This window comes from Cloeon dipterum, chromosome 4, assembly GCF_949628265.1.
Source record: "Cloeon dipterum chromosome 4, ieCloDipt1.1, whole genome shotgun sequence".
NCBI lineage: Eukaryota > Metazoa > Arthropoda > Insecta > Ephemeroptera > Baetidae > Cloeon > Cloeon dipterum.
The window spans coordinates 15,063,518-15,087,938 of NC_088789.1; the positions used below are offsets into that span (position 1 = coordinate 15,063,518).

The 24,421-nt window shown below is 40.2% G+C and overlaps 6 protein-coding genes across 8 annotated transcripts; 3 read left to right on the forward strand and 3 right to left on the reverse strand.

Moving 5' to 3' along the window:
* Positions 1–195: 195 nt before the first annotated feature.
* Positions 196–4,727, forward strand: LOC135942832 (heterogeneous nuclear ribonucleoprotein U-like protein 1). The gene is made up of 12 exons (XM_065489160.1): positions 196–486; positions 730–1,265; positions 1,330–1,403; positions 1,463–1,521; positions 1,582–1,934; positions 1,994–2,383; positions 2,452–2,580; positions 2,642–2,810; positions 2,868–3,225; positions 3,637–3,850; positions 3,905–4,207; positions 4,303–4,727. Exons 1-12 carry the CDS (start codon positions 342–344, stop codon positions 4,411–4,413), a joined length of 2,841 nt encoding a protein of 946 aa, XP_065345232.1. The 5' UTR covers positions 196–341; the 3' UTR covers positions 4,414–4,727.
* A 35-nt stretch (positions 4,728–4,762) lies between these two features.
* Positions 4,763–7,579, reverse strand: Arl6IP1 (ADP-ribosylation factor-like 6 interacting protein 1). 2 transcript variants are annotated; one of them, XM_065489157.1, is made up of 5 exons: positions 7,419–7,579; positions 6,849–6,982; positions 6,234–6,471; positions 5,966–6,050; positions 4,763–5,916 (listed from the first exon to the last, which is right to left on the reverse strand). In XM_065489157.1, the coding sequence occupies exons 1-5, from the start codon at positions 7,437–7,439 to the stop codon at positions 5,792–5,794; spliced, it is 603 nt and encodes a 200-aa protein (XP_065345229.1). In that variant the 5' UTR covers positions 7,440–7,579; the 3' UTR covers positions 4,763–5,791. The 2 variants fall into 2 exon arrangements, with proteins under 2 accessions (XP_065345229.1, XP_065345230.1); XM_065489158.1 differs by lacking the exon at positions 7,419–7,579 and adding an exon at positions 7,139–7,161.
* A 135-nt stretch (positions 7,580–7,714) lies between these two features.
* TAF1B (TATA box-binding protein-associated factor RNA polymerase I subunit B) lies at positions 7,715–11,652 on the forward strand. 2 transcript variants are annotated; one of them, XM_065489147.1, is made up of 10 exons: positions 7,715–7,915; positions 8,202–8,316; positions 8,376–8,508; positions 8,569–8,755; positions 8,821–8,947; positions 9,001–9,086; positions 9,138–9,284; positions 9,658–9,908; positions 10,507–10,899; positions 10,949–11,652. In XM_065489147.1, the coding sequence occupies exons 2-10, from the start codon at positions 8,230–8,232 to the stop codon at positions 11,620–11,622; spliced, it is 2,085 nt and encodes a 694-aa protein (XP_065345219.1). In that variant the 5' UTR covers positions 7,715–7,915; positions 8,202–8,229; the 3' UTR covers positions 11,623–11,652. The 2 variants fall into 2 exon arrangements, with proteins under 2 accessions (XP_065345219.1, XP_065345220.1); XM_065489148.1 differs by having other exon boundaries at positions 7,715–7,911.
* Positions 11,653–12,919: 1,267 nt separating this feature from the next.
* Positions 12,920–17,764, forward strand: LOC135942825 (polyunsaturated fatty acid 5-lipoxygenase-like). The gene is made up of 14 exons (XM_065489149.1): positions 12,920–13,252; positions 14,250–14,447; positions 14,506–14,550; positions 14,625–14,756; positions 15,027–15,124; positions 15,174–15,309; positions 15,476–15,668; positions 16,073–16,190; positions 16,246–16,338; positions 16,555–16,721; positions 16,777–17,036; positions 17,094–17,159; positions 17,218–17,315; positions 17,376–17,764. The coding sequence occupies exons 1-14, from the start codon at positions 12,920–12,922 to the stop codon at positions 17,488–17,490; spliced, it is 2,052 nt and encodes a 683-aa protein (XP_065345221.1). The 3' UTR covers positions 17,491–17,764.
* On the reverse strand, positions 17,674–18,570 carry LOC135942831 (uncharacterized). Its single transcript, XM_065489159.1, has 3 exons — positions 18,466–18,570; positions 17,961–18,353; positions 17,674–17,888 (listed from the first exon to the last, which is right to left on the reverse strand). Exons 2-3 carry the CDS (start codon positions 18,336–18,338, stop codon positions 17,805–17,807), a joined length of 462 nt encoding a protein of 153 aa, XP_065345231.1. The 5' UTR covers positions 18,339–18,353; positions 18,466–18,570; the 3' UTR covers positions 17,674–17,804.
* A 224-nt stretch (positions 18,571–18,794) lies between these two features.
* On the reverse strand, positions 18,795–24,107 carry LOC135942046 (cullin-4A-like). The gene is made up of 16 exons (XM_065487940.1): positions 23,949–24,107; positions 23,807–23,883; positions 23,472–23,728; positions 23,013–23,186; positions 22,770–22,959; positions 22,528–22,716; positions 22,328–22,474; positions 22,040–22,226; positions 21,787–21,979; positions 21,600–21,736; positions 21,380–21,544; positions 20,167–20,394; positions 19,992–20,099; positions 19,764–19,934; positions 19,557–19,709; positions 18,795–19,294 (listed from the first exon to the last, which is right to left on the reverse strand). The coding sequence occupies exons 1-16, from the start codon at positions 24,009–24,011 to the stop codon at positions 19,199–19,201; spliced, it is 2,535 nt and encodes an 844-aa protein (XP_065344012.1). The 5' UTR covers positions 24,012–24,107; the 3' UTR covers positions 18,795–19,198.
* Positions 24,108–24,421: the final 314 nt, after the last annotated feature.

The window sequence follows — 24,421 nt, forward strand, 5'->3', positions numbered from 1 at the left end:
TACCCCCTTGCCATATGTGCTCAAGCTCAAAGAGAAATTTTTTATCCTTAAGTTTGTACAAGTGATTCCACTCCCTGTTCTACACTCTCTTTTAGCCAAGGAGCATCCGCAGCTGTGCCTTTAACCCCCACCCATCTCTCTAGTTCAAATCCGCTCCTCCGCTCAGAACGCGTCGCTTGCAGAACTTCCATGAAGTTTAGGCAGCCATCTTTATTTACTGTTTGGGAGGTGTGACTGTCGGTAAAGCGGTTGTCGGCTTGGTGCCCGAAATCTGAGGAAAAAACCAAAATTTCGGGCGAAAAGCTGATTTTTAACTAAATTAATACAAACATTCGTTCGGTATGAGTGACGTGGACTTAAATAAGCTCAAAGTTGTTGAGCTGAAAGCCGAATTGCAATCCCGCGGGCTCGACACGAAAGGCAACAAGCCGGTCTTAATAGACAGGTTGAAAGAAGCGCTCGAAAAGGAGAAACAACAGCAGTCTGGTGAATATTTTTGCATTCTATATCATCCCTCTAGTGAGATTTCTCTTGGTATAATTAGTTTTGGGGAGATTTCATTAGAAAAATTGTCAAAATAACGAGAGGCAAAAAGTGGAGCAACGATCAAGCATTGTAGCAAACACAATCCACGTTCAAGTTGCTCGACCACGCAAATATAATATTTTTATTTGCATTCTGCTGTCAAATTTATCGTTTTACAAATCTACTTTAACGATATATGTACAGGCGACGTCTCAAGCAACGAAGTTGCTGTGGAAGAGCCTTCTCCAGACCCTACAAACGAAGAGGAGCTGGATGAGGATGCTGAAGAGGCGATGTTGGCAGAAGAGCCCCCTGTCACAGAACCTGAGCCTGAAACTGAGCCCGAACCCGAGCCAACTCCAGTTCCTGTAAAGGAACCAACCCCACCTCCAGCCTCAGTCCCAGTAGAAAGCAGTCCCCCTGAAGATGTGGTTGAGCCATCACTAAAGAAAGAGCCATCACCGCCACCTGAAGCTGAGCAGCCCCCGCCACAGGAGGAACCTTCTCCTACTCAAGAGATAAAAGAGGAACCTGTCCATGAGATAAAAGAGGAACCTGTTCTTGAGACAAAAGAGGAACAACCTGTCCCTGAGACAAAAGAGGAACCTGTCCACGAGGAAACAGAGGACGTGAAGGCAGAGGAACCTGAACCTGAAAATGACAATGAGAAGCCTGCAGAGGCTGAGGTTAAGGAGGAAGAGAAGGCTCTTGAGGCAATGGAGACAAACCAAACTGAGGAGGTGCGGTGCTTGTTGAAATTTCTTTGTAGTTGCTTGTTTGTTAATATTTTAGTGATTATTTTAGACAAAAGATGATGTAAACAATGACGAGAAGCGGGGAAAGAAGAGGCAGCATTCTCCTGAAAGTGTCAAAGAGAGGTAAAAATGAGTGAACTTTATGGAGAACAGGTTAATTATTATATCTTTTCCAATTTTAGCAAAGTGCCACAAGAAGATGAGCCTGAATTTGACCAAAAGCTTTGTCTACTCAGTTGGTGTAAGTATAATTTTTGCATTTTCTTAGCTGAAGTTAATTCAACGCCCTACTTTATTCCAGTTGATTCTGACTTGAACTTAATCATCAACAAAAATGAATTCCTGAAGGCCGAACCAATGTGCAAAGGAGGCTTCGCCTTCTGCTGGGCCGGCGCTAGGGCCAGCTTTGGCCTGAAAAGTGGTAAAGCCTTTTTTGAAGTCATGATCGACAAATACTTGGACGTTTCCCACCTTGAAAATGAGACCAATCCAAATGTTGTCCGAGTTGGTTGGTCCGTCCAGTCTGCTTCAATGCAGCTGGGAGAGGAAGAGCTCACCTATGGATATGGTGGCACAGGAAAAATCTCAACAAACTGCAAGTTCTCCGATTATGGAAAAGTTTTTCACGAGGGTTCAGTCGTTGGTGCATATTTGGTGAGAATAGATCAAATATTTTACTTTGAAACATAATGTAACTAAAATTTACGCCACAGGATATGAGTGGTGATGACATCACCATGACCTATACAGTCGATGGCGAAGACCAGGGAGTTGCATTTACAGTGCCAAGAGCTGATTTGAACGGCCAATCCCTATTCCCCCACGTTCTCACCAAAAACTGCAGTTTTTCGTGCAACTTTGGTAATGATGAACCCTGGTTCCCTCCTTCGGACAGCTCATTCCAACAAATCGGTCGGTTGGTAATCGACGAGAACGTCGTGCTTGGTCCTCAGCGGCCAGCGAGCAAAGCGGACTGCGAAGTTCTTATGATGGTTGGAGTTCCCGGCAGCGGTAAAACCTTCTGGGCCAATAAACACACCAGTGAAAACAGCGAAAAGCATTATAATGTTCTTGGAACTAACACCCTCATCGATAAAATGAAGGTAATGTCTCATTATAATTATTTGCTATCAAATTGAAATTAATCAAAATTTTATGTTTGAAAACATAGGTTATGGGCCTGCCACGGCGCCGCAACTACAATGGGCGGTGGGAGGAACTGATTTCCTCATGCACGGATTGCTTTAACAAGCTTCTACAGGTGGCAGCAACGCGTCGCCGAAATTACATTCTGGATCAGGTAAGAAAAAGGTTTTTAAGCTTATCAGCAGTCAAACTAATGGGAACCCCCAATTCCGCAGACCAATGTCTACTCTTCAGCTAGGCAAAGGAAAATGCAAGCTTTCAAGGGCTTCAACAGAGTGGCCGTGGTGGTCGTTCCCACTCCAGAAGAATTGACCAGGCGCACCGAAAAGCGAGAAAGAGAGGAGGGCAAGGACGTACCTGACTCTGCTGTATTTGAAATGAAAGGTTGGTTACAAACTTCAATAATCAAATGGTTCATGTATTAAGCAATTCGATTTTTAGCAAACTTCGTGCTGCCATCTAAAGGTGACGTCTTTGACGAGGTGCGTTTTGTCGAAGCACCTGAGGAGGAAGCAGTAAAAATAGTTGACGAGTATGTCAAAGAGGCCAGTGCAGCTGGTTACCGGAAGAAGGAGGACGCCAAGGTGCCTCGCTACGAAAATAAACAGGGCTACAGCAGCCACAGAAGTAACACCGGCAACACGAATTCGAGGTACCACTCTGGTGGCGGCAGTCAGAGCCGTTTCAGCGGTGGTGGAGTCCGAGACTACAGGAATCAGCAGGACTTCAGAAATCCCAGATTTGGCGGCGGGAGAGGTGGAGACAACAACCGCTTCATGCGCCGAGACCAGAGAGATGGGTGAGTGGTGTTCATTTTTATGTGGTTTCTAGCTAAGCACAACAAAATAATTTGCTGCTATCGTTCATTATATTAAATATGATGTTTTAATGGTTGGTTTAGAGAGCAGGTGGCGCAATAATTGGTTCTCATTATTTCTTCTTTTCCTAAATTGAAGGAATTGAAGGCGGGGGTAGCCTAGAGCTATCTGTTATAGTTTTTGGTTAAGCAGCAGGCAAACTTTGGATCAATTTGGTATAATGATCGGTAGATAAGCTTACCACGGGTCTTCTTTAAAGATTATAGCATCCTAAAATGAAAATGAACAATAACTCCGAATTTTTTGTTTGTTTATTAATGTGTCTTAACCTTATTCATCAATTAGTACTGAAAAATTCCTATTATATTAATCAAATTCTCTCTCTCTATTAGTAGTTTCAGAGGTGCGAGTGGTGGCGGCGGCGGTGGTTTCCGTGGAAGCGGCGGCGGTGGTGCTTGGCGTGGAGGCCGCGATAACAGGGACACTAGAGGCTACGAGCGCCAAGACTACAATCGCCGCGGAGGCGGTGGCGAGTACAGACGCCCACCCAAAGACTACAACAAAGACAGAGGCTATAATAGGCACCCTGGTGACAGAGATCGCAGAGTAAGGCTATTAAATTTATCCGAGAAGCGCGGCCAGTTAATGGGGATATTCCAGACCGAACGATATGGAGGTAACCAGTGGTCCAGTGGCGGTGGCACCGGCTCAAACTACAATTCAGGTGGATATAATCAGTCCAGTGGATATGCTGGCTACGGCCAGCAGCAACGAAGCTACAGTCAAAACCAGTATGGGGGCTACAGCTCGTTCTCATCTTATCCAAATCAACAACAGCAACCGCAGCAGCAAACTGGCTACCATCAGTCCGGCCAACAGAGCTGGTCCGGGTATGCACCTCAACAACAACAGCAGCAGCAGCAGCAACCGCAGCAATCGACCTATGGAGGTGGCTGGCAACAGGTTAGTGTGCAGATTTATTCACGCGAGCACAAGCTAACATCTCTTCTTCCTTTGCAATTGGAACGGAACGTGTATAAGTAATGTGTTTGTTTCAGTATGGAGGCTATGGTGCTGCTCAGTCTCAACCGGGATACCAGCAAAGCTATAGCACTACTGGATACCAGCAAAATCAGACGTCAGGAAGCTACAGCACTGCCCCGAAGTAGACAGACATTTTTGTCAGTTTGTGCGAGCGTTGCCGCCGTTTCTAATGTTTTGATTAATTTTCCTGTAAAAATGGACAGTGGATGAATTCATTATTTGGATGAAACTGTATAATAAAGTAATTGTCATTTTGGAATTGATGCAGAAAAATGAATTTAGAGTTTGAATGTGAAGTGATCTCGCACTGACAGTAGCTAATTTGTTGTGGTTGCAACCCTTGAAAGTTAGAGCATTTCTTATTTTGACATGTCATTATGTACAAATAATACACTATGAAACATTTTTGAATTAAATAGTACAATATCTTTGAAGCTCCCTCCTTTGGCTTTTCATAAATCAAAACTAGATCAGTTTATTCACCACCTCTCCATTTTATTTCCATTGCTTCGTAGGTTGAGTTCACACATGTTTATTTACACATCAATTTCACTTGGTAGAAAAATTTCAAGCGCAGTGCGAAAAATAGGAATATTCAAATGATGTTAAAGCAATCATTTTGGAAATAATACTCATTGATGCTCGCAGGCTGTTTTGTCCGCGCGATCACAACTTATTTGAACATCAAAAAAGGTGCATGAATATCTTAAATTGGTCAACTTTGCCACATACGTTCTGCTTCAAGTCGAACGAGAGGTAAACAAATATGTTTAGACTGCACAGGACGGCTTATTTTATATTATCGTTGGAATCATAAGTATAGGGAAAATTGTTTGTGCTGCTAGTATAAAAATGGCAGTGGCAACGTCAAGCAATCATCAAAATTAGAATCAATCCAAGCACATTTCCTTACGTTCTAGTCGCCTATTTGGTCATGAGATCAAATGCACACAAGCACATACATATTCACAAATCGGATCAGCCCTCGGATTGTGCGCTTCCTTACAGCCTAACACAATACATCATTCCAGACAAATGAATAAATACAGAACGCCGACATTTCTTGTCAAATCTCATGAAGCCTCTTGACTAGCTGCATTTTGTCAAGTCAGGATGGTTTGGAGTCGCAAGTGAAAATTAACTTTGGCACTGACACAATCAGATCCTACGCACACTAACATAATGTAACCGGTTTATAACCTGTAGTATTAACAAAGCCCGTTGGCTCAAGAAGCTACTTTAGGCCTAAAATGATGAATCTTGAAAGAGCTGAAAACTTGGTTTATAAGAACAGCTGAGAGACTACAAAATTTGTGCTTCCTAGTACATGTTTTCTCACGATTAACATTGCTAATTTACTTATTTCATAGAGAGTGGTACACGCTATAAGACCTTAAATGGCTAACACCAAGAAATAAAGTGAAACCGACATCCGAGGGTTCAAAAGGTACATGCAGTAGTTTTGGAAACATGGCATGAAACGCCCCTGGCGATGCTGAACAGTTAGTTGCTCTTCTTCTCTTCAGGTTCTTTCTTCAGCAACCCATGCACCATGCCCATCGCCTGGCCAAAGTACTGCTGGATCAGGTTGCGGTGACGCAAACCAGGGATCACCGAGATCAGAACAGCTGAGAGGAAAATGTTAAACAGGTTTTTTTTAAATTTAATAGTAGCTACCTAGCAGATAAGTGAGGAAGAGGTTGTTGACGATTGATCCCATATAAGAGGTGAACAGCAGCGTCACGATGACGGTTGCGAAGTACTGAAAAATATTTTTATTAAAATTTCTTAAATTATTTTGTAGCATGAGTTTCTAATTTCAAAAAACTAATTACCATAATTAACACAATCTAATATTAATTGCCTTGGCTCAGTGATATTTGATTTCATTTAGCAGCACAAGATACCAAATTAAATTTTTTATTGGCATATCAAGTAAATTTACCAGCTTGGGTCTGCTCTCCCTCCAGGTGTAGAAGCTGTTCCAGAAGTTGTAGACGCTGGCCTCTGCGTTGGCAAGGATTTTGCACAACTGCTCAAACTTCTTTTCCTTGGCCCCATCCCAGTTCTCAGGGCGGAACAGGTTGGACGCAAGCAGTGGAACAAAGAAGTCCACCAGTACGCCAATGAGACCGATCAACGAGAAGAGCGTCAGGATCGTCGGGTCCAACCACCACACCAACCTGAAACATCGCGTGTGTGGTTAGCATTTGTTAACTTCACAAAATGAACTGTATAAAATCTCATAAACGTGGCAATTGTGTAGACATGATTAACACTTTATTATAACACAATGTTGTGGTAGGTTTGGGACAGTACCATAATATGTTGTTTCCTGCATTACCTCAGTGACATGTTGACGACATGCACGTAAAAAGTAAAAAATTAGGTCTTTCACACAAGGCTAGCAGTATTGTTCAATAATTATATGAACAGAATAATTAACAATAATTACAAAACGAAATTAAAATTATTGGAAAAGCAAAAATATTATTTATCAAGAAATTCATTATGCATCATTTTAGCTTTAATCAAGTAATGGATTTCTGGGATATCTTACAAAAACTTGGCAGTGATGGCTCCAATGATTGCTCCCAAGTGCCATTGCTGCTCCCAAATGAACACCGACTGGAGCAGAAGGACGATCTCACGCCATCCTTCAAGGCTCCTTTTCAGCTGCTTCACGCGCTTCTCCTGCAATTCAAATATTTCGCAAATTGAAGACAATTCATAGCCTGCTTTTCAAGAAAGAAATTATGTAGGCGTTCCCGTTTTAATGGAATGATAAATGCGAGGTCTAGATTGCAATTTGCTGTGGTAATTCAAATGCAAACGTAAGTGGATAATAACCGTCATGGTGGGAACTTCGATTACAGCCCACGAAAATGAGAATAAGTCAAACGAGGGAGCTGCAAGATGAAATTGATGATGATCGAGAGAGTGGCCAGCCCCAAAAGTCAAATCATCTGATGGCCATTCCGCGCCTGTGTGCAAAAGCAACGCGCACCCTCGGCGCACCCCAACCCCAAAAGAAACAAAACAAGCGCAGAGAACGCGAACTAAAATTTGGACTTTGTATGTGTAAAGGCTTTGCGGGCAATATCATTATTCGACAGCTGCGTCGCCTCACCTGGTCGTTGGCCAATTCCATTTTTCGATCGTTGCGAAGCTCGAAGACAGCACAAATCGAACGTCAAAATAGTTCTTTCAGCTAAAGTGGACGCGCTTTTAAGGAGGGGCTGTGCCTGCTGCTGTTTTATTTTGCTGCGTACTGCGCTACTGATTGCGCGTGAGGCGAAGGGGTGTGTTCCTCGCGCGCAGCACTAATAAGTCTAGGAAGGAGGGGGATACGAACGCTAACACCAGTGTTGAAGCAAACTCGGTTGCCAACAAAGAAAATAAACATTTTGCGCATTATTGAGTGTCACTATCGTATCCAAGACTTTTCATCGGTCTCGTTCGTAAACAAATACAAGAACCGCGAGAGTAGTCGCTAGTCGCCATACTCGCCATACGAGGACGGTGAAAGGGTGAGAGATGTCGCAAGCATACAAACCGAACGACAACCTTGAATAGAAAACCCAGAAAACCAAAACCGCAGTAACCTGAAATTACAGACATCAGTCGGTACCACGTCCATGCTTACATCATATTATATGTCATGTGTTTCCCTTTTATTGTTTCATTCTTTAAAACAGTGCTTTTAATAAAAAAATGTTTATATAAATAAATTATTATTCCAAATTGTTGTGAATATAGTTCTAATGTTTAAAACTGAACCAAAATCTACAGCAAATTTAATATTATTATCACATAAAATTCACATAATATGTATATTATACATATTACATATGTAATTATTATAATCTCATCTCGATTGTTTTATAATATTAATTTTTTGGTCGGTTTTTAGGATGACATTATAAAACTAGCTCGACACTATGGTTGTCTGCAACGTGTGCCAGGGCGATTCCTTTGAGCTCCAGGATGGACACTACTTTTGCAGGTTGTGTCACACTCAGGCAGAGGTACAGAAATCCTCCCTCTCGATTGTTCTTTAGAATTATAACTGGTTTCACATTTCTAGGACTGGAGGGAGGAGGAGATGGAAGTCAATTATTCGCAAAATACAAAGCTCAGCATCATTATGGCCAGCTTTAAGTCCACTGAGGAGGATGACGCTGGTAACACTACGCAGAGAAAGGAACCTGCAGATCCAGGTTGAAATTGAGTTATCCTTAACTCAAGAAAGAAACTTTATGAAAGTGTTCAATGTCCAGGCACTTGGTCCACGTGGGAAGGCCTCAACAGCATCTTGGTGGGGCAGATAAGAGAGATGGAGCACCTGATTACTTTGCCAAAAGACTTTAACTTCATGGCATTTAATATTTGGGCAAAGCTGCTTCAAAACAATGGCGTTTGCTTCACAAAAATGAGTTTTCCCGTGAAAGCTGCCAAATGCATTCGGTAAAATATTATTTTCCATCATAGCATTACGTTTATTTAGCTGTTAAAATGTGTCCATGTTTTAGAGATCAGAAATGGCTTATGCAACAAAAATTGCATAACAGGAGGAGTAAAGGGAGGAGGAAGAGAAAGAAAGTTGAGTCTGAAGATGAATCTGGCGCATCCAGCATAAGAAGTGCAAATTCTCTTAGAGTAATGATGAAGAAATTTAAACAAATTTGACTCAAAACAAATCGAAATTGCAGACAAAACTAGTGAACCAGCAGTATATTAGTGATACTTCAGCCACAAGCAGCATCATAAGCACTTCAATCTCAGAATTTGAAGATCAGTATGTAAAGCAACCTATACAAAAAACTTCAGCATTAAAATTCTTAAATAGGGCGTCAGAGACTGAGTCTAAAAGCTCGTTGAGAACTCGACACAAGGACACGAAATCAATCAAGCTCACCAGGAAAACGCTACTTGGAGTCATCTACCTGGCTCTGCGTCTTACGAACTGCAAAGTGCAACTATTCGATCTAATCAGGTAAAATATTTAAACCGAAAAAAATGCCTTGGATAAAGATTGTTTCTGTAGGCGGTGGCGATAGAATGTCAGCCTTTCCATCTTCGTTAATCCAGTGTAAAAGCACTACAGTTTTCATTCATGCACAGATTTTGCAACAAATTGTTTTAATGATGATAGCAGATGACTAAAGCTCTGTTTGGGCACTGTTAAACATGCATTTATTTAGTCAAAAAAATATCCCTGGTAAAATTTGAATTATGACATCGTTTCAGCATTAATTTTAAAACTTTTGCTATTCATCTTCCTATCACGAAAGCAAATAATCTAGAATTTAATTTGTTTCTAATCAAAGAATCTTTTAAGGAAATTGAGCAAAAATGTAATTTTGCAGATGGCTTAATTACAACCACGTTTCCTATCGGTGGATTGAGCACATGCTGCCTGGTGAATCTTTCTTAAAAGGCGGCGACAGAGAGCTCTTTGGCCCGAAGCAGTCTCTGTTGGACAGAGGAACCAAGAGCATGGTCAACTTGATTCTCACCGAAGCAAAACACATTCACATGATCCTCGACTACCCTTACATCTTACCAAGTGACCTGCACTCCTTGATTCCGCGCTTGGTCAGAGAACTGTGTCTGCCAGGTTAGATCTCTTTATGAAAATTTATTTAAACGGAAACAAATTATTATCTAGAACATGCCGTGGTGTCATGGTTATCTTAAACTTCACAATAAAAATCCAAGAATATTTTTTGGACTACAAAATAATTTTTTCCTGCTAAAAATTGGGCTCAAAATGAGAACGATTTTAATTTCAAACATTTTATGTTTAAATTTAATAATATCAGTGTAACTGGTAACGTGATTCATGCTGCAAAAAAACTGGAACTAGACCTTGTCAGAACCTTGGTATCGCAAATTCCATTTTGCGTCATTTATGTTTGAAGATATTACAGTTTCGACGCAATTTTACACTCCCTATTCCAGCAGTTTTTCTGTGACTTAAAATAATTAAAAATATTCTTAAAAAACAGCATAAATATTAAAAATGCACCTGAAGGTAATTTTATGAAAAAAATCAACCTATTATTGGCTCTACTGTAATGCAATCTAATAGTGTAGACTGATTTTTTGTGTAAATTTCATTGAGTTATGCTTGACCGCATGCTAATTTTGTCCTCATTATACATATTTCGTCTAAGTCTTGTATTGTTCAACAAATTTTATTTCTCTGATTCCAGATGAACTGGTGGATGTGATCAGTAAGCTGTTTTTGGTGGCGAAACCGAATTTGGAGTTCAGACCAGACATTTCCAAGCACAATTATATTCCTGTTGCTGAGATCCGCGTCATTGCTGTGGTCATCTTTATTCTGAAACTTCTCCTGGGTCTAGACGACTTGACTGAGCATCAATTATCAAATTGGGTCGACGCAGAAGTAAATAAGTTAGAACTTTTCTCCTGGACCAGATGGGTTGAGTTCACTGAGTTGCGGAAAACGATCCTGGCCGACCACTTTTTCTGGGCCAAACAAATGTTCAATAAGCAGGCTGTGCAGACAGAAAACAACACTTTTCACCTGGACCCTTCATTTCTGCCTGCATACAAAAACAAGGAATCCACTGCTTTAAACTGTAAGCTACAATTTTTTTAGTACATTCACAAATAAAGATGTTTTTCCAGGTGACAAGAAAAGGCTTCTCCTCGACCTGTCTGCAAAGCTTTTGAAGCAATCTGATCGTTCTCAAGCAGAAAGTGCCTGTTACTTTTCACAGTCGGATTCAAACAGACCTGATCCAACGAAGACGCTTACACCAATGACAGAAGGCATTAAAATTGCTCTTGAGAGTGGCTCCTTCGATTCAATGACTGAAGAGGTGGAAAAGAAAACTGATTCATTTTGCTCATCCAAGTGTAATTATCTGATTGATTTTCTGAGCAAAACGGAATTCAAATCTATGGATTTGGACCCTGATTTGCGAGAAATGCACGAGAGGTTTGATTTCAAACAAGCTAATGTGAGCGTTCGTTTGTACGAAAACAAGGTTGCTGAAGACGCAGAAAACAGGAAAAAGTCAAAGAGGGGAAAATTTCCACCTGAAAACTTAAAGAGATCTTACTGGATATTTCCTCTCCAGATGGACATTGGGGAATTGGCTGGGGAGCAGTTAATGCAATCCACCTTGCCCATTTCCTTCTTGTGGCTCCTGCGGTTGTGTTCCTCTATCATTGACTCGACCCCCATCACTGTTTACAAAGAATTGCTGATTGTTGAGACTGAATTGTTTTTGAAAAAAGAAGATATTGCGAATCCGATTTTGAGGAGAATTGTGAAATCCTACAGGGATGTGTATTGACTAATTAGGTGCCATACTTTGCTATTAAAATGAATCTAACTATTGAAATTATTTATTTTAGTTATTTTTTTAACCTCTTCTCAGCCCATGCTATGGGCTATGAACTCTCCAGGTCCCAATAATACCGTCAATGGGGCCTGACTGAGTGGCTGCAGAGAAGATTGATGCGTAGTCATCTTTTCGCCTCCCCGCACTGAGTTCTATTGAAACGCCAAACATTAATTGTCCCAAGAGCCACTGGAAAGGTGCGAAAACCAGCAGTGGTGACTGGCAAGTCGATGTCGGTGCGCCTCCCAGCCCGTTAAGCGATAATGAGCATTTTGAACCATCTAAACCTTTTAAGACAAATAAAGTAATACACAGGTTTAATCATCACAAGTTTAAGAAAAACTTAATGGCTCTACTTGGTGTTGAAAATTAATTTTGGATGGTCAGCTATTAGGGAAATTTCGAAAGGAAAAATTAAATAACACATTCTCGTACCGCAGGCCTCTTCAGCAGTATTTAACCTCTAAAAAATTCATAACCTTTTGCCATCTCTGACATATGCAGCCATAACAGGTCCCCGAAATGGTCAAATATCTCCTGAGGCGTTGCCACTTTTGGGAATGCCTTAACATAGCGAGCCAACGAGCCGGTCATAGTAAAGTATCAATAAAATTAAAAGTATTACTTGCCGGTTTATATAACGTTAAAATTAAATTGAAGTTTTATTTTACGTAATAATTTCCAGCTCCAAATTTAAATGAAGCGTATATTCGTGAGATGAAATGATAAAATTTAATGATTATCTTTATTAGCAAGGCTTAAGGTATGAAACTAAAACATAAAAAGACAGCAATTTCAATTTTTAATCTTATCGCTATGTCACAAAATCACTCTTAAGGATCTTCTTACTCAGTGTCAAAGGCGATTTAGAATCATACGACTATATATCGTGTTAAATGCCGATAATTAGATCTGTGTATGCAGTGCAATATTAAATGAATCTAATCTAAACAAGCGCTGCAAACAAGCCGTGCCTCACGTTCACACGATTTATTTAGCATTCGTCTGCCTCAAATCATCTCCTAAATTGCTGGTCTCCCATCTCCTCAATTTTTTTCCCACAAGGAAAAGCGCAAGAGAAAAAATTACAACACCAAAGGCTTATAGGCACCGCCAAGAGGGAGGTTCAAGGTCAGAAGGAAGTTAAGCGCGGAGAAGACAAACTGGCTATCTAAATAACTCGCGCGCGGCCGCGGAGCTAAAAGCCAGTCGTGAGCGAGCAGTCGGTGAGCGAGGCAGCTTACATCCTATGCTCGCGCTCCGTGCAATGCTAAGCTACTTTAATTCGTGGGTCGGGTCGCTGTGGGATGTTTCGCGCTTCAAGGCGCACGTCACCACGGGCGACCGACTGTACGCCGGCACCGATTCGACCGTCTATCTGCAGCTGGTGGACAAGACAGGGGCCCAGTCCGAGGCATCATGCCTGGACAAAATTTTCGTCAACGACCACGAAAGAGGCGAGACCCACTCTTACGGGATCAACGCCAAAGGGCTGCAGACTCCAAACGAGCTGGACCACATAATTGTTTGGAGACACTCGAGCATCACTGGAGACGATAGGTGGTTCCTTGACAGAATTGAGGTAAGTGTTACCCTAAATTTAAAATTGAACCCATCCCACGCCTTTGGGACTTTTTATTTCGAATTAATAATAGTTATATTTTGCTCTAAATTTATGAATTTTTGTTTAAATTTGATATAGTATCATTTTTTTAAGGATATGGTTTTTCACAACAAAAAAGCTCTATATTAATTGCTGCATAGCAATTAAAACATAAATATCTGGTGCATGATTTTTGTGGTTTTCAGAACGATTTGAATGATGAATTTTAGTTTTTAATCGTTTGATTTTAATATAAAACTTCGCACTTGGTAAAAGTTTAGGCGGTTAGGTTGCAGTTAATAATTTAGAGAATACTTTACAAAATTCTGCTTTTCCGATTTAATGAAGCACTTCCTAAACTTTGTAAGAAACATTAATCAAATTCATTAGCAATGTATCAACACAGGAAAGCGCTCATTTCATGCACGAATGGTTTTTATTTAATAAAACATATAATCAGTAACTGCACTGAGCACCGCAAATATAAAACACTGGAAATTCTTTAGGGCTATTCAGTTACTGGACTTTGAAGGAAATAAATCCAGAGAACTGAATATTTATTTTGTAAAATACGCGGCTATGTTATAAACAAGTTCTTAGAAAATCCACGGGAGTTCATTTGGTATCGTTTATTTTACAAACAAATTACTCATTTTTAATTTGAGAATCTGCGTGCTGCGTAGCAGGAGGAAAACATAATTGTATAATCAAAAGCTCCGATTGGTAAAAGTTGGAGCGGTTAGGTTGCAGTTAATAATTTGGATATTAAATTCGCTTTTTCCAATTTGATCAAACTCTTCCTGAACTTTGTAAGAACCAAGAACAAAATTAATTAGCAATGAATCAAAACAGGAAAGCGTTAATTCCATGCACAAAATGTTTATTTGCTTATCCCAACCCTCCCAAAAGAAACTATTTCTGTTAAAAAATGCTAACAATCCAATTCGAAAGAGAAGTTAATTATTCTGTCCTACAGATTGAGGACAGGACACAAAAACACCGATACATCTTTCCGGTGCAGAGGTGGATCGAGGTGGAGCGCCGCTATTACTTGTATGAATTCGACGCATTTTTGCCGCAAGACGACAGGCAACCAGACAATCGGCGGCTAGAGTTGGACCGCAAGAGAGAACTTTACAAGTACAAGGAAACAATTGAAAGGGGGCCAAGACAGGTTAGCTGCACGGAAAAAGGAGCGTGGGGTCAACATTCATTAACATAATTGGTTGCAGATCCAGGAGTTACCCGACGATGAAAAGTTCTCGGAACGCTACATGGTAGGAAAATTTAATTGATTCGCGGAAGCACATTTTCCGCGCGTTTCGTGAAGCTAATTTGATGTCGGTTTCAGTTGGATTTCTTGAAGCTGAAAGGAAAACTGATTGCCAGGCAGTACCACCTGAAGTTCACCACCGAGGAATGGGCATCATTAGATGACGTGAAAAACATCTACCACCCGGACAGCACGCTGCACCGCCCAGAGGTAAAAATTACTTCCCAATCGCGAGTCTCGTTTAAGCAGTGCAAATTATCAGTTCGTTATCAGTTTTCACAACTTCCCCGCGAGAATCAGTTTTCACGCGATATACAGTATCCTTTCATGGTTAGGTGTGGAAAACCGCAGGATCCGCTTCCTGTGTGACAGAGTGCATCGTATTACGAAACGCAAATAAATAGTAAAGTTGCTAATTTGCATGGATATTTTTTTTCATTACGGTTTTATTACCAAATATAAATTTTTTTGTTATTCTAGTGCACGGAATATTGGACTGAAGACTGGTGGTTCGGACTTCAGAGAGTGCAAGGAGTGAATTCAGTGTTGGTCTCTCTCTGCAACGAAATCCCAGCAAAGTAAGATTATCTATGGTGGATGATAAATTTTTGACACGTTTAAATTCAGGTTGGCCCTGGAGGTGGACAAGGTCGAGCCGTTTTTGGAAGGTTACACTCTGAATGATGCCCTGCAGAACAAAAAATTGTTCATCGTTGATTTGGTTCTACTGAATAGAGCACCATGCAGAGGAGAAATGCCAGTGGTGAGAAAAGTTTATTTATAATTTTTCTTATCAAATCCACTTTCTCAGGGAATATAAAATATATGCAACCTGTTGGACTGACGTCCACAGCGTGTTGCATAAGCTTCGATGCCAATCACTTATTTTATTATTTGTGTCACGTGAAATCGCTTTCTTTGTTTCGCAGATGATTGCGCCAATTGGTTTATTCTATTTGAACAAAAAGGACGAGCTGATGCCGATCGCGATTCAGCTGTTCCAAGAACCGTCTCCCACGAATCCAGTGTACTATCCCAGCGACTCCCGTCTCACTTGGATCATGGCCAAAATGTTCTTTAACATGGGCGACGCGCAACAACACCAGTCATGCACGCACTTGGGCAAGTTATCAAGTTACTTTTTAAATCAAGATCGCGGGAAGCGGGAAACATAAAAACAAGTAAATTTAAAAGGAGGAATATCTTTACACAAATCACAAGGTGAAGAATTACTTTAGGTCTCAAATTAATGTAAATAATTACCGATTATTTAAAATTTAAAAATTAAAACAAAAGAAAAATGTCCAAGCGCGAAGAATAATTTAATATTATGGATTTTTTCTTGGCTTTTAACCCATTTAGACGGTTATAGAAGATTTTAAATATGGTTCAAATGGCTTAAATTTGTATGAATTGTGTTCATTAGATAGTTCCGCAATTATTGGAAGCTCAGAAAAAAATCGTCAATCGTCTTAAATAATTCTTGTTTCCTTTGTATCAAGGAAAGTCTAATTATTATTGTTTAGGCCTAACGCATTTGTTGATGGAGACAATGTGCGTGGCCGCGCACAGGCATCTGTCGCCATCCCACCCGATCTTCCGACTCCTGGCGCCCCACTATCTATACCTGCTGGCCATCAACTCGTACGCAACTGCTGTGTTTATAATTGACTGCTTTATTTAGGAGTATATTCTGCAGGCGCGGTTTAGAGAAGCTTATTTCGCCCGGCGGATGGGTCGACAGCGGAATGATTGTCGGCAGAGCCGGAATGTTCAAGCTCATCAGCAGGGGGTAATGAGAATTACTTGTTAACCTTGAAAATGTCAACAGAAGCGCGTTTTGTAACACTATACGCACTCGTACCAGTTACAACAACTGGAGGTTTATTATGTCCTGTTTAGCTTCTTTAAAAATAGATACCCCAGCTGTGCGAAGCAAATTAGAAAAATGTGTTCGTGGAATTGGAGCGTGCATGAGACGGGGAAATAATCGTTATGGCACCAACAGTTTCAGGCGTTGGCGCTTGGACGTCCACGGCGACGTGGAAAAGGAACTGGAGTCCCGGGGCGTGCTTGACCCCAAAGTCCTCCCTTACTACCCATACAGAGATGACGCAGTGCCACTGTTCAAAATCATTAAAAATTACGTCAGAAAGGTGGTCACGCATTACTACAGTGAGCATTTTAGCTGTGAACGCGTAATTTGAAAATTAAATTTTTATAAATAAAGGCACCCCTGAGAAATTGGAAGGGGATTACGAGGTTCAAGGCTGGGCGAAAGAAATGGCTACCTCGCAGATGGAGGGAGGACTGGGAATCGGAGGAATTCCCGAAAAACTGGAAAACATCGACCAGCTAGTGCAAATTTGCACAGCCGTCGTGGCTGCTTGCAGCATGGGCCACGCAGGCGCCAACTTCCAGCAGTACGATGCCTACGGATTTGTGCCTAATTACCCTGGCATCCTGATGAAGTTGCCACCGCAGACAAAGGTAACAATATATTAGCGAAAAAAATTGGATTGAAAGGTAATTAAATTACGATTACAGCGGGAAATGACCGAAAAGGATCTTCTCGAATTTTTACCCAATAAAAGCACAACCCTTGATATCATGGTGAGAGCAAAATTATAAAAATCAATCATAAAGAAATTTAATATGAACCTAAACGCAGGTGATAACCAAACTCTTGAGCATGAAAGGAACAAAGAGCCTCGGAGACTTTGAGGTGCAGTACATTTACGACCCTAGTGTGGTCCACATTGCTGAGGAGTAAGAACAACGATTCTAAGCCACTAAACCAGTTTTATACAATTTTGTGTCCTCTTTTAGATTTCGGCTGGAATTGAAAAAGCTGTCGCACGAAATAAAAGTTCGCAACAAGACAAGAAAGTTCAAATACGAATGGTTTGACCCTGACATTGTTCCCAATTCCATCAGCATTTAACCTAAATTGACTTCCAAAACGAGTATATTCCACGATCATTTTTATTTTATTTCCCCGTCGGAGACAGATAATCAAATAAGAAATCCAAATTTTAATTATTGAATTACTATCTCTATAATATGTCATTTATTTTCTTTGAATGCTTGTGAAACTTATGCATTTTTTCAGATGAAAGTAGTGCACTCATGAGACAATAATTTTTATTATTATTACCAAAAATAAATCTTTGATTTCAGATTGTACTTAATAAATATGAAATGTGTATCACTGAAAAGTCGTACTTATCATTTAAATAGTCATCATTTTGGGAGCACTCAATAAGAGCTATGGTGGGATTTGTAGAATGACTTGTTTCTCTCCTTGAAGAACTGCAGCATTTCTTCAGACTCAAATAACGCCTGAAACAGGGAAGGACCAAAAAACCTTACATGAAATATCCAAAATATTTAGAATAAGAAGAGAATACTGACTCGTTTCTTCTCGTTCAGGATTTCTTTCAAGAGAGCATTGTTTATGAGCTCCTGTCTAGCCTGCTGGACGGCGGCCTCGTCCACCTGGTTGGCCACCATTGTAGAGTCCTCTGCGTCGGTAGTTTCCATGTCAGCGTTGTCCTCCCCCGTTGACGCATACTCGTCTTTTGGCTGTCTCCGCGATTTGCTGCCCGATGGCTTGCTACTGCTTTTGCTCTTTTTCGAGCTCTTTGCTTTCCTCGACGACTCTTTAGGTTCTTGCTTCGAAGAGTTACTTCTGCTCCTCACGCAGAGGGTGATTTTTTCGCTTGACTGTCCGCTGGATGAGTTTTTGGTGGAATCATTTCTGATCTCCCACCGACTGCTGCTGCTTGTCATTTTTATTATATCGTCCTATGAAAATGAAATTATTTGGATTCTTTGGATTCAGATTCAAAAGCAGTTTTAATTATTGTGGTACTCGGATCAAATATCAAAGCTATGTATAAAAAGATTTAACTCTTGCCTGGACCCTTATAGTTGAAGGACACGGTGCCGTTTAAGCGAAAATTCAGGCAGCAACAACTGGCAATAACTGACTAATGTTTACATTCGACGAGTCCAACTCCAATGACTGATGCTGATTGGCTGAGAACCGCTGAGACCGCGCATTCGCCACTGACTATGTATTTATAGACCTATCGCAACTGTCGCAAATTGCAAGCGCCTTTTGAGTGTTAAATCAAAACTTTGACAACTTCAAAAATTGTATAGAACGGCACAATTTTAGCTATAAATTGTCTGTGAATAAAATTCTTAACGTTTCCAGGAATTTAGTGGAATTGATGCAATGTATTTCGCATTATCAAAGGTTTATTGAGTGCCAAGACAAATTTAAAGAGAGGACAGACCTGAGTATGTAATCACAAAATTCCATACATTACATCTTCCTCCAATATATAATCAACGTCACACATTCCAGAGGAAATAACCCGGACAAAATAAAAGTACCTGGTGTTTTGTTGCCAGAAATACAACAAAGTAGTATGTGTATTTTAATCGTAAATAATTGAAATTATCAATGCGCAACTACTTACAAAACTATTTTCCTGGCAAGCACAATTTTCTCCTTGTTCAAAGTTTTTTACATCACATAAACACAATTCTGCAAGGCTGCTAGAACAACACCTGAAGCCAAGGGGATGACTTCTAGGCCCTAGACTGATGTCAGGTCACGCGGAGACAGGTGCACTTTCTCACTAGGCCACATAGTTGTATTGGTTAGCTATGTCTTTGTCCCTTTCCATGTAGTCTCGGTCAATCAGAGATTCGATGCGCTTCTTCAAATCAGCAGGCTAAAATGTAAAGAAACGCAATTCACATATTAGTAAATAAAAAACTGTCATTATTAGTTTTTTATGCAATTCCATTAAAATTTGAGTCAAAAATTCAATTCAATTCTAAGTATATTAAAAACACAGAATGATTAGTTAGTAAAATATTAAAAGCTGCGTAATTACAGAGGTATGGTATGTATATTTGTGATCAGATAAAAATCATCATGTTTTTAGATCCGATCCCCATGCGATCAGAAAAATAGATAATAACCTCAATTACCTTGACCGGGAATTTGAGCTGATTGTATAATTCACTAATGAGAAGGTTGTGGCTGAGTGTTTTACGCATCTTCATGATGCGCACAATCGCGGCATCAATTTGATACTGTCTGTCTTGGAATACCCTCTCTTCAGTCGCCTTCTGCTCCTCCGTCTGCAAGCAGCATCATTTTAATTCAAGTTCCGTGACAAAAGTATAAAGCATTACAGTTTCCTTAAGCTGAATTTGGTTGATTTTGATGCGGAAAAGTTTGTTGGTGAACTCATTGTTGAAGGAGAATTGGTCTTTGTTCTCAACTTCACGGCCTTTAGGGACCTTTTGCAATACTCTCGCTTTTCCGCATGCCAGGGACTGCAAGGTGCGCCGCAATTCACCATCCTGTTTGAATATTTTTGTTGAAATACCGACACTTTGACAATCTCAAAACAATCTAACCTCGATCAACGTAGCTGCCTTGATGTCTTCCAAAGTGATGTTGTCTGCTCGATTAAACCTTAGCAGCACCAAGGCTTGGAAGAGGGACACCTGCAGCTCCTTCTTGCCCTAAGAAGCGCGTTTCATTCGTTCGGTTTAATTGATTGCGCTCTAAAGAGAAAAATGCAATTCAAACCTGGGCAAAGTCTGCTTTGAGGACGCAATGGCCGAGCGTGGGCTGCCACTGCAGCTTGCGGCCGCTGTGCTTGCCCAAATAGAATTTGTTGAAGACCTCTTGGTACTGCACCATCTCAATGGGCAAGGTCACCTCCAGGAGTGGATAGGACGGCCAGTAACCCATTGTCAGGATGTTCACAGTGAGATCAATATTCGCCAATGGCGGCTCCCGAAGATTGCCCATATGCTGGCGATAAAGAAAATCACAAAGAGGAAGGAGAAGACTTACAAATAATTCAAGAGTCAATGAAAGCTATGGTGATAATGTATGAGTGTAACCCAATTAGCAGTGAAATTAATCACTTTGATTTGAATTCGTTTGCAGGTATAATGATGTCAAATTTTCATAAAATTTGTTTGGGTAATTAACACATAAAATCTTTAAAAAGCGTCACTTGATGATCAATTTTTACAAAATTTGTGCTTCTAAATATACCAACTTATTTATTAAATTGCAGTGTTTTGTTTGCTTGAAGAGCAGCTATCTGGACATTTGGTTTGTCTTAGCAAAAAGCATGTTAATTTGAAATAAAAATAATAAGCAAATCATCCAAAAACAAGTCTTAAAAGTAAAATTTCAGACTATAGAATGTAATACAAAATTTTCCAGTTTTTAGAAGCAGATTTTGGTTCCTCTCAACTAGATCTTTACAATGGTGTAAACCTCATTACCTTCATTTTGTGAAATAAAATAAGATTTAAAAATTGTAGATGGTGTCCACAATTTGAAGAGCGCACAAACTTAAGGTCAAAATTATTTCTAACATAATTTGCAGTGCTACCTAGGCAAAATTTTGCTTTCACCTAATGCAATGGCAGCAAGCATTTTCATGGTTTCCAAGTGTCAGTCGTCTTTAATGGAAGCTTTCCGGTCCTCCGTAATTTTTCTGCCCAAATGTTATCTTTATCCAACTCAAGTTAAGCCATTCAGATATAAATTGACACTAAGCGACAAAACGAGCACTGAATTTAATGTAATTTGTGAGTATTTTCGCATCACTGCGTCCCAATTTTAATTCTTTAATAAATCCCTATGGTCGATTGGAGGTAAATGCGTTGAAAACTGAACGTAATAGATTTTCAAAAATATTGAATAGCAACAATCTGCAATTTTCATTTACACGTTTCAGTACGTTCGAAACTCAGAATAACTCATAGAATTTGGAACATACCTGTTTGAATGCAATGTTGACGTCTTTGCTCAACTCCATATCCTTGAACATGCCCTCTAGTTTTGAAGTAAATCCACCACCACACTCTTGTTTTAACTTAGACAGCATGCTTTTCTCGGCATCCACGCTGGCTGATTTGCCAACAAGCAGTCTCTTTGCCAGGTCCTGTGTTGAAACATTAGTTAGTTTTGGAGGCAGAATTAGTATTGAATTACTATACCTTTTTGTAGAAGGCTTCAAACACATCCTTGCCATGAATAAATCTAAAGAGAACCATGATTTTGTCCAGAAGTCTCTCGAGCTCTTCCTCTGTTGCTTCTTTGTTACCAGCCCTCAATTTGGAGTCAACGAATTTCGCTGCAAATCTCAAGTAAATAAACGCTTGAATTCTAGAGGAAAATTCTCACCAATGAGTTCAGCAGGCTTGTTGACTCTCTGGTTTATGAAATACTCAAACGCCTCTTTCAGACTGAAATGGAACCTTTCCTTCTTCTGGTAACAAGTACTAACAATGTTGTCCATCTTGTCCTTGAAGTCAAGCAGCTCTTGGACCATGGTTTTATCCTTTTCAGGATCAATAACAATCGTCCTGCCCTTTTTCTGTCAACAGAACACAAACATTAGCCAAATGATCATGATCTCATTTCATAACTCGACAACCTTGATGAAGCTATTGAAATTGTTGCACAGCTCTGTGGGTCCATTTTTGACGCGGGAAAACAAATTGTACAACAGCGTGAGGTCCTTGATACGGTTTTCTTCAAGCAAAATATCTAATCCCTTTTGCAAAATTGATGTCAGATGCTCGGTCAACAGCTGCTTCTCTACAGTGTGTATCAACGCCCACCTGAAAGAATGATTGCTAGTTTAGAGTTTGTTCTTTCACAGCTTTATTATTTACTCTCCATGGTTAAACCAACAATCAAATCTGTTATAATATTTACATACTTTGTACACTGATCCAAGTAATGCAGCAGTCTTTCGTTTTCTTCATTAAGCCTCTTATTTACATGGGCCAAATATTCTGGCACGTCCAAGTCTTGCATCAGTTGTTGTCCTTCACTAGCGTATAATCTCTCGGTAGCTGTCAAGAATCTAGAAGACACAATAAAATATTACAGAACATTTTTTGATAAAATATCCCTTACTTGGCCTCAAATGCCTCTTGGTAAATTTGAAGGTCAGAGAGCATTCTGAGTAACGATTTCAATAATGTCCTGTCGACTGTGTCTCCCTGGCGCTCTTTCTCAATGAGCATCAACAGTCCCTCCACTGTGCGGGTTTGCACCATCGGATTAGTGATGATGTAGAAGCGGAACATCTCCAACCCCATGTCCCTTCAAAGAACAAGCGTTTAGCTCTAAGAATTTTTCATGAGATGAAGTCTAACCATATTGAGGCAAGTGTGGGGGTCTGGAGTACATATGTCCTGTCTAAGTAGAGGAAGATACTTCGAATTTGAATCATCTGACGACAGTGTGCCAGCCAGCATTCGTTCATACGCTTCAAGAAGATCAACCGGTCGATTGATTCGGCTAAAAATGGTTTGATGTTGGCCTCCACGTGCTTCTGTGTTAGCTCTAGAAACATTTTGAGGGTGAGACAATAAGAGAGGATTTTGAGTTTTCTTTACCCCTCAGCTTGGTGTAGAGGAACTGTGCCATTTTGTGGTTGCACATGTTTTCTACGCCTTGGAACAGCTCTTCTTGACTATACTTGATAGATTTTGACGTCTGAATTGCAATCACTGCCTCTTCTAGTTTGGCCCATGTTACCTCTTGGTAATCAAGAGGCAATTTAGGGGTTTCTGTGGAAAATAAAATTAGTTTATTTTCATTCTTTACTTAGAATAAAATTGACACAAATGATAATTATTTTAAAAGCTCAAATTTTAATTAAAGTAGTGTCATAGCTAAGATTTAATACATGTACATATTTGCTGAGTTAAATTTAACCCATAAAACGCGTAAGCATTAGCCAACTTGCGCCTGTGCGAATCATCAGAACGTGTTTACTCTAACCATTTAAAATGTAATATTATTATTTTCAGCAAGCCAAGTCATGTGCATAAAATTGATGTTCACACACAAACCTTTGAAGTTGAGTATCACAAGTTTTTTGGCTGCGCCTGGCTTGGAGCTGATGAGGTTGCTTGGCCGCATCAAGGACGAAAAATTTCCCTTCTTCTCCATGTCGGCCATAACATCATCAGGGGCCCGAAAGCGATTTTCGAGACCCTTAGCTGATTTCCTGCGCTTCTTTGAACAGTCCTCGTCTGACAGGACAACGCTCCTACTGCGATGAGACATTGACCATTCCCCTCTAATTACGGATGACGAATTTTCTCTGCTATAATTTCGATTCGACAATGATGGTTAGCCTCGTTTGGATTGAGTCAAGTTATCTGTCGAAACTCGGCGCTGTCACCTTGTCCGTTTGTCTTCGTTAATTTTTGTGCGCACTGCAACCGATAGCCCACCATAAGCCAACAGCAGCGAAGTGTCCTGTCCGATCAGTGAGCAAAGAGCAAGAAGATTTTTTAGGAACTTGTCGAACGCAAAGACATTACGTTTCGCGTGAGGGCAGCGGACGTTCCAGGGAGCCGATCGAGCAACGAGTCAAGCAGATGCATTAGCTTTGGGAATTGACTATCTGCACGGAAATAGCGTGAATGTGCTAATAGATTCCGACGCGCACGCGCCCATGAAGCAGCGGAGGCAAGGTTTAAATCTTGGCAATGTCCTTCGATTTTAAACATAAATTTTTGATGTTTTGCTGAATGGTTATTAAACTATTCACAATAAAAATACTATTGGCACAATTAAAATTAAAATAGGCCAAGGAAAAAAATAAAATATAAGACTATTTAAATTTAAATAAAATTTCTTAGAGTTTCAGTGTAGATGGTAGTCCTACGCATTTTCACGCCCACTCTTTTCATCTTAAAAGTGCCCGGGCGTTTTAAATATTTTTCTATCATTATCTAATATTTGTATGTTAAGCTTGTAGTTTGCCCAGGGCAATAACAAACAATGTAATTCC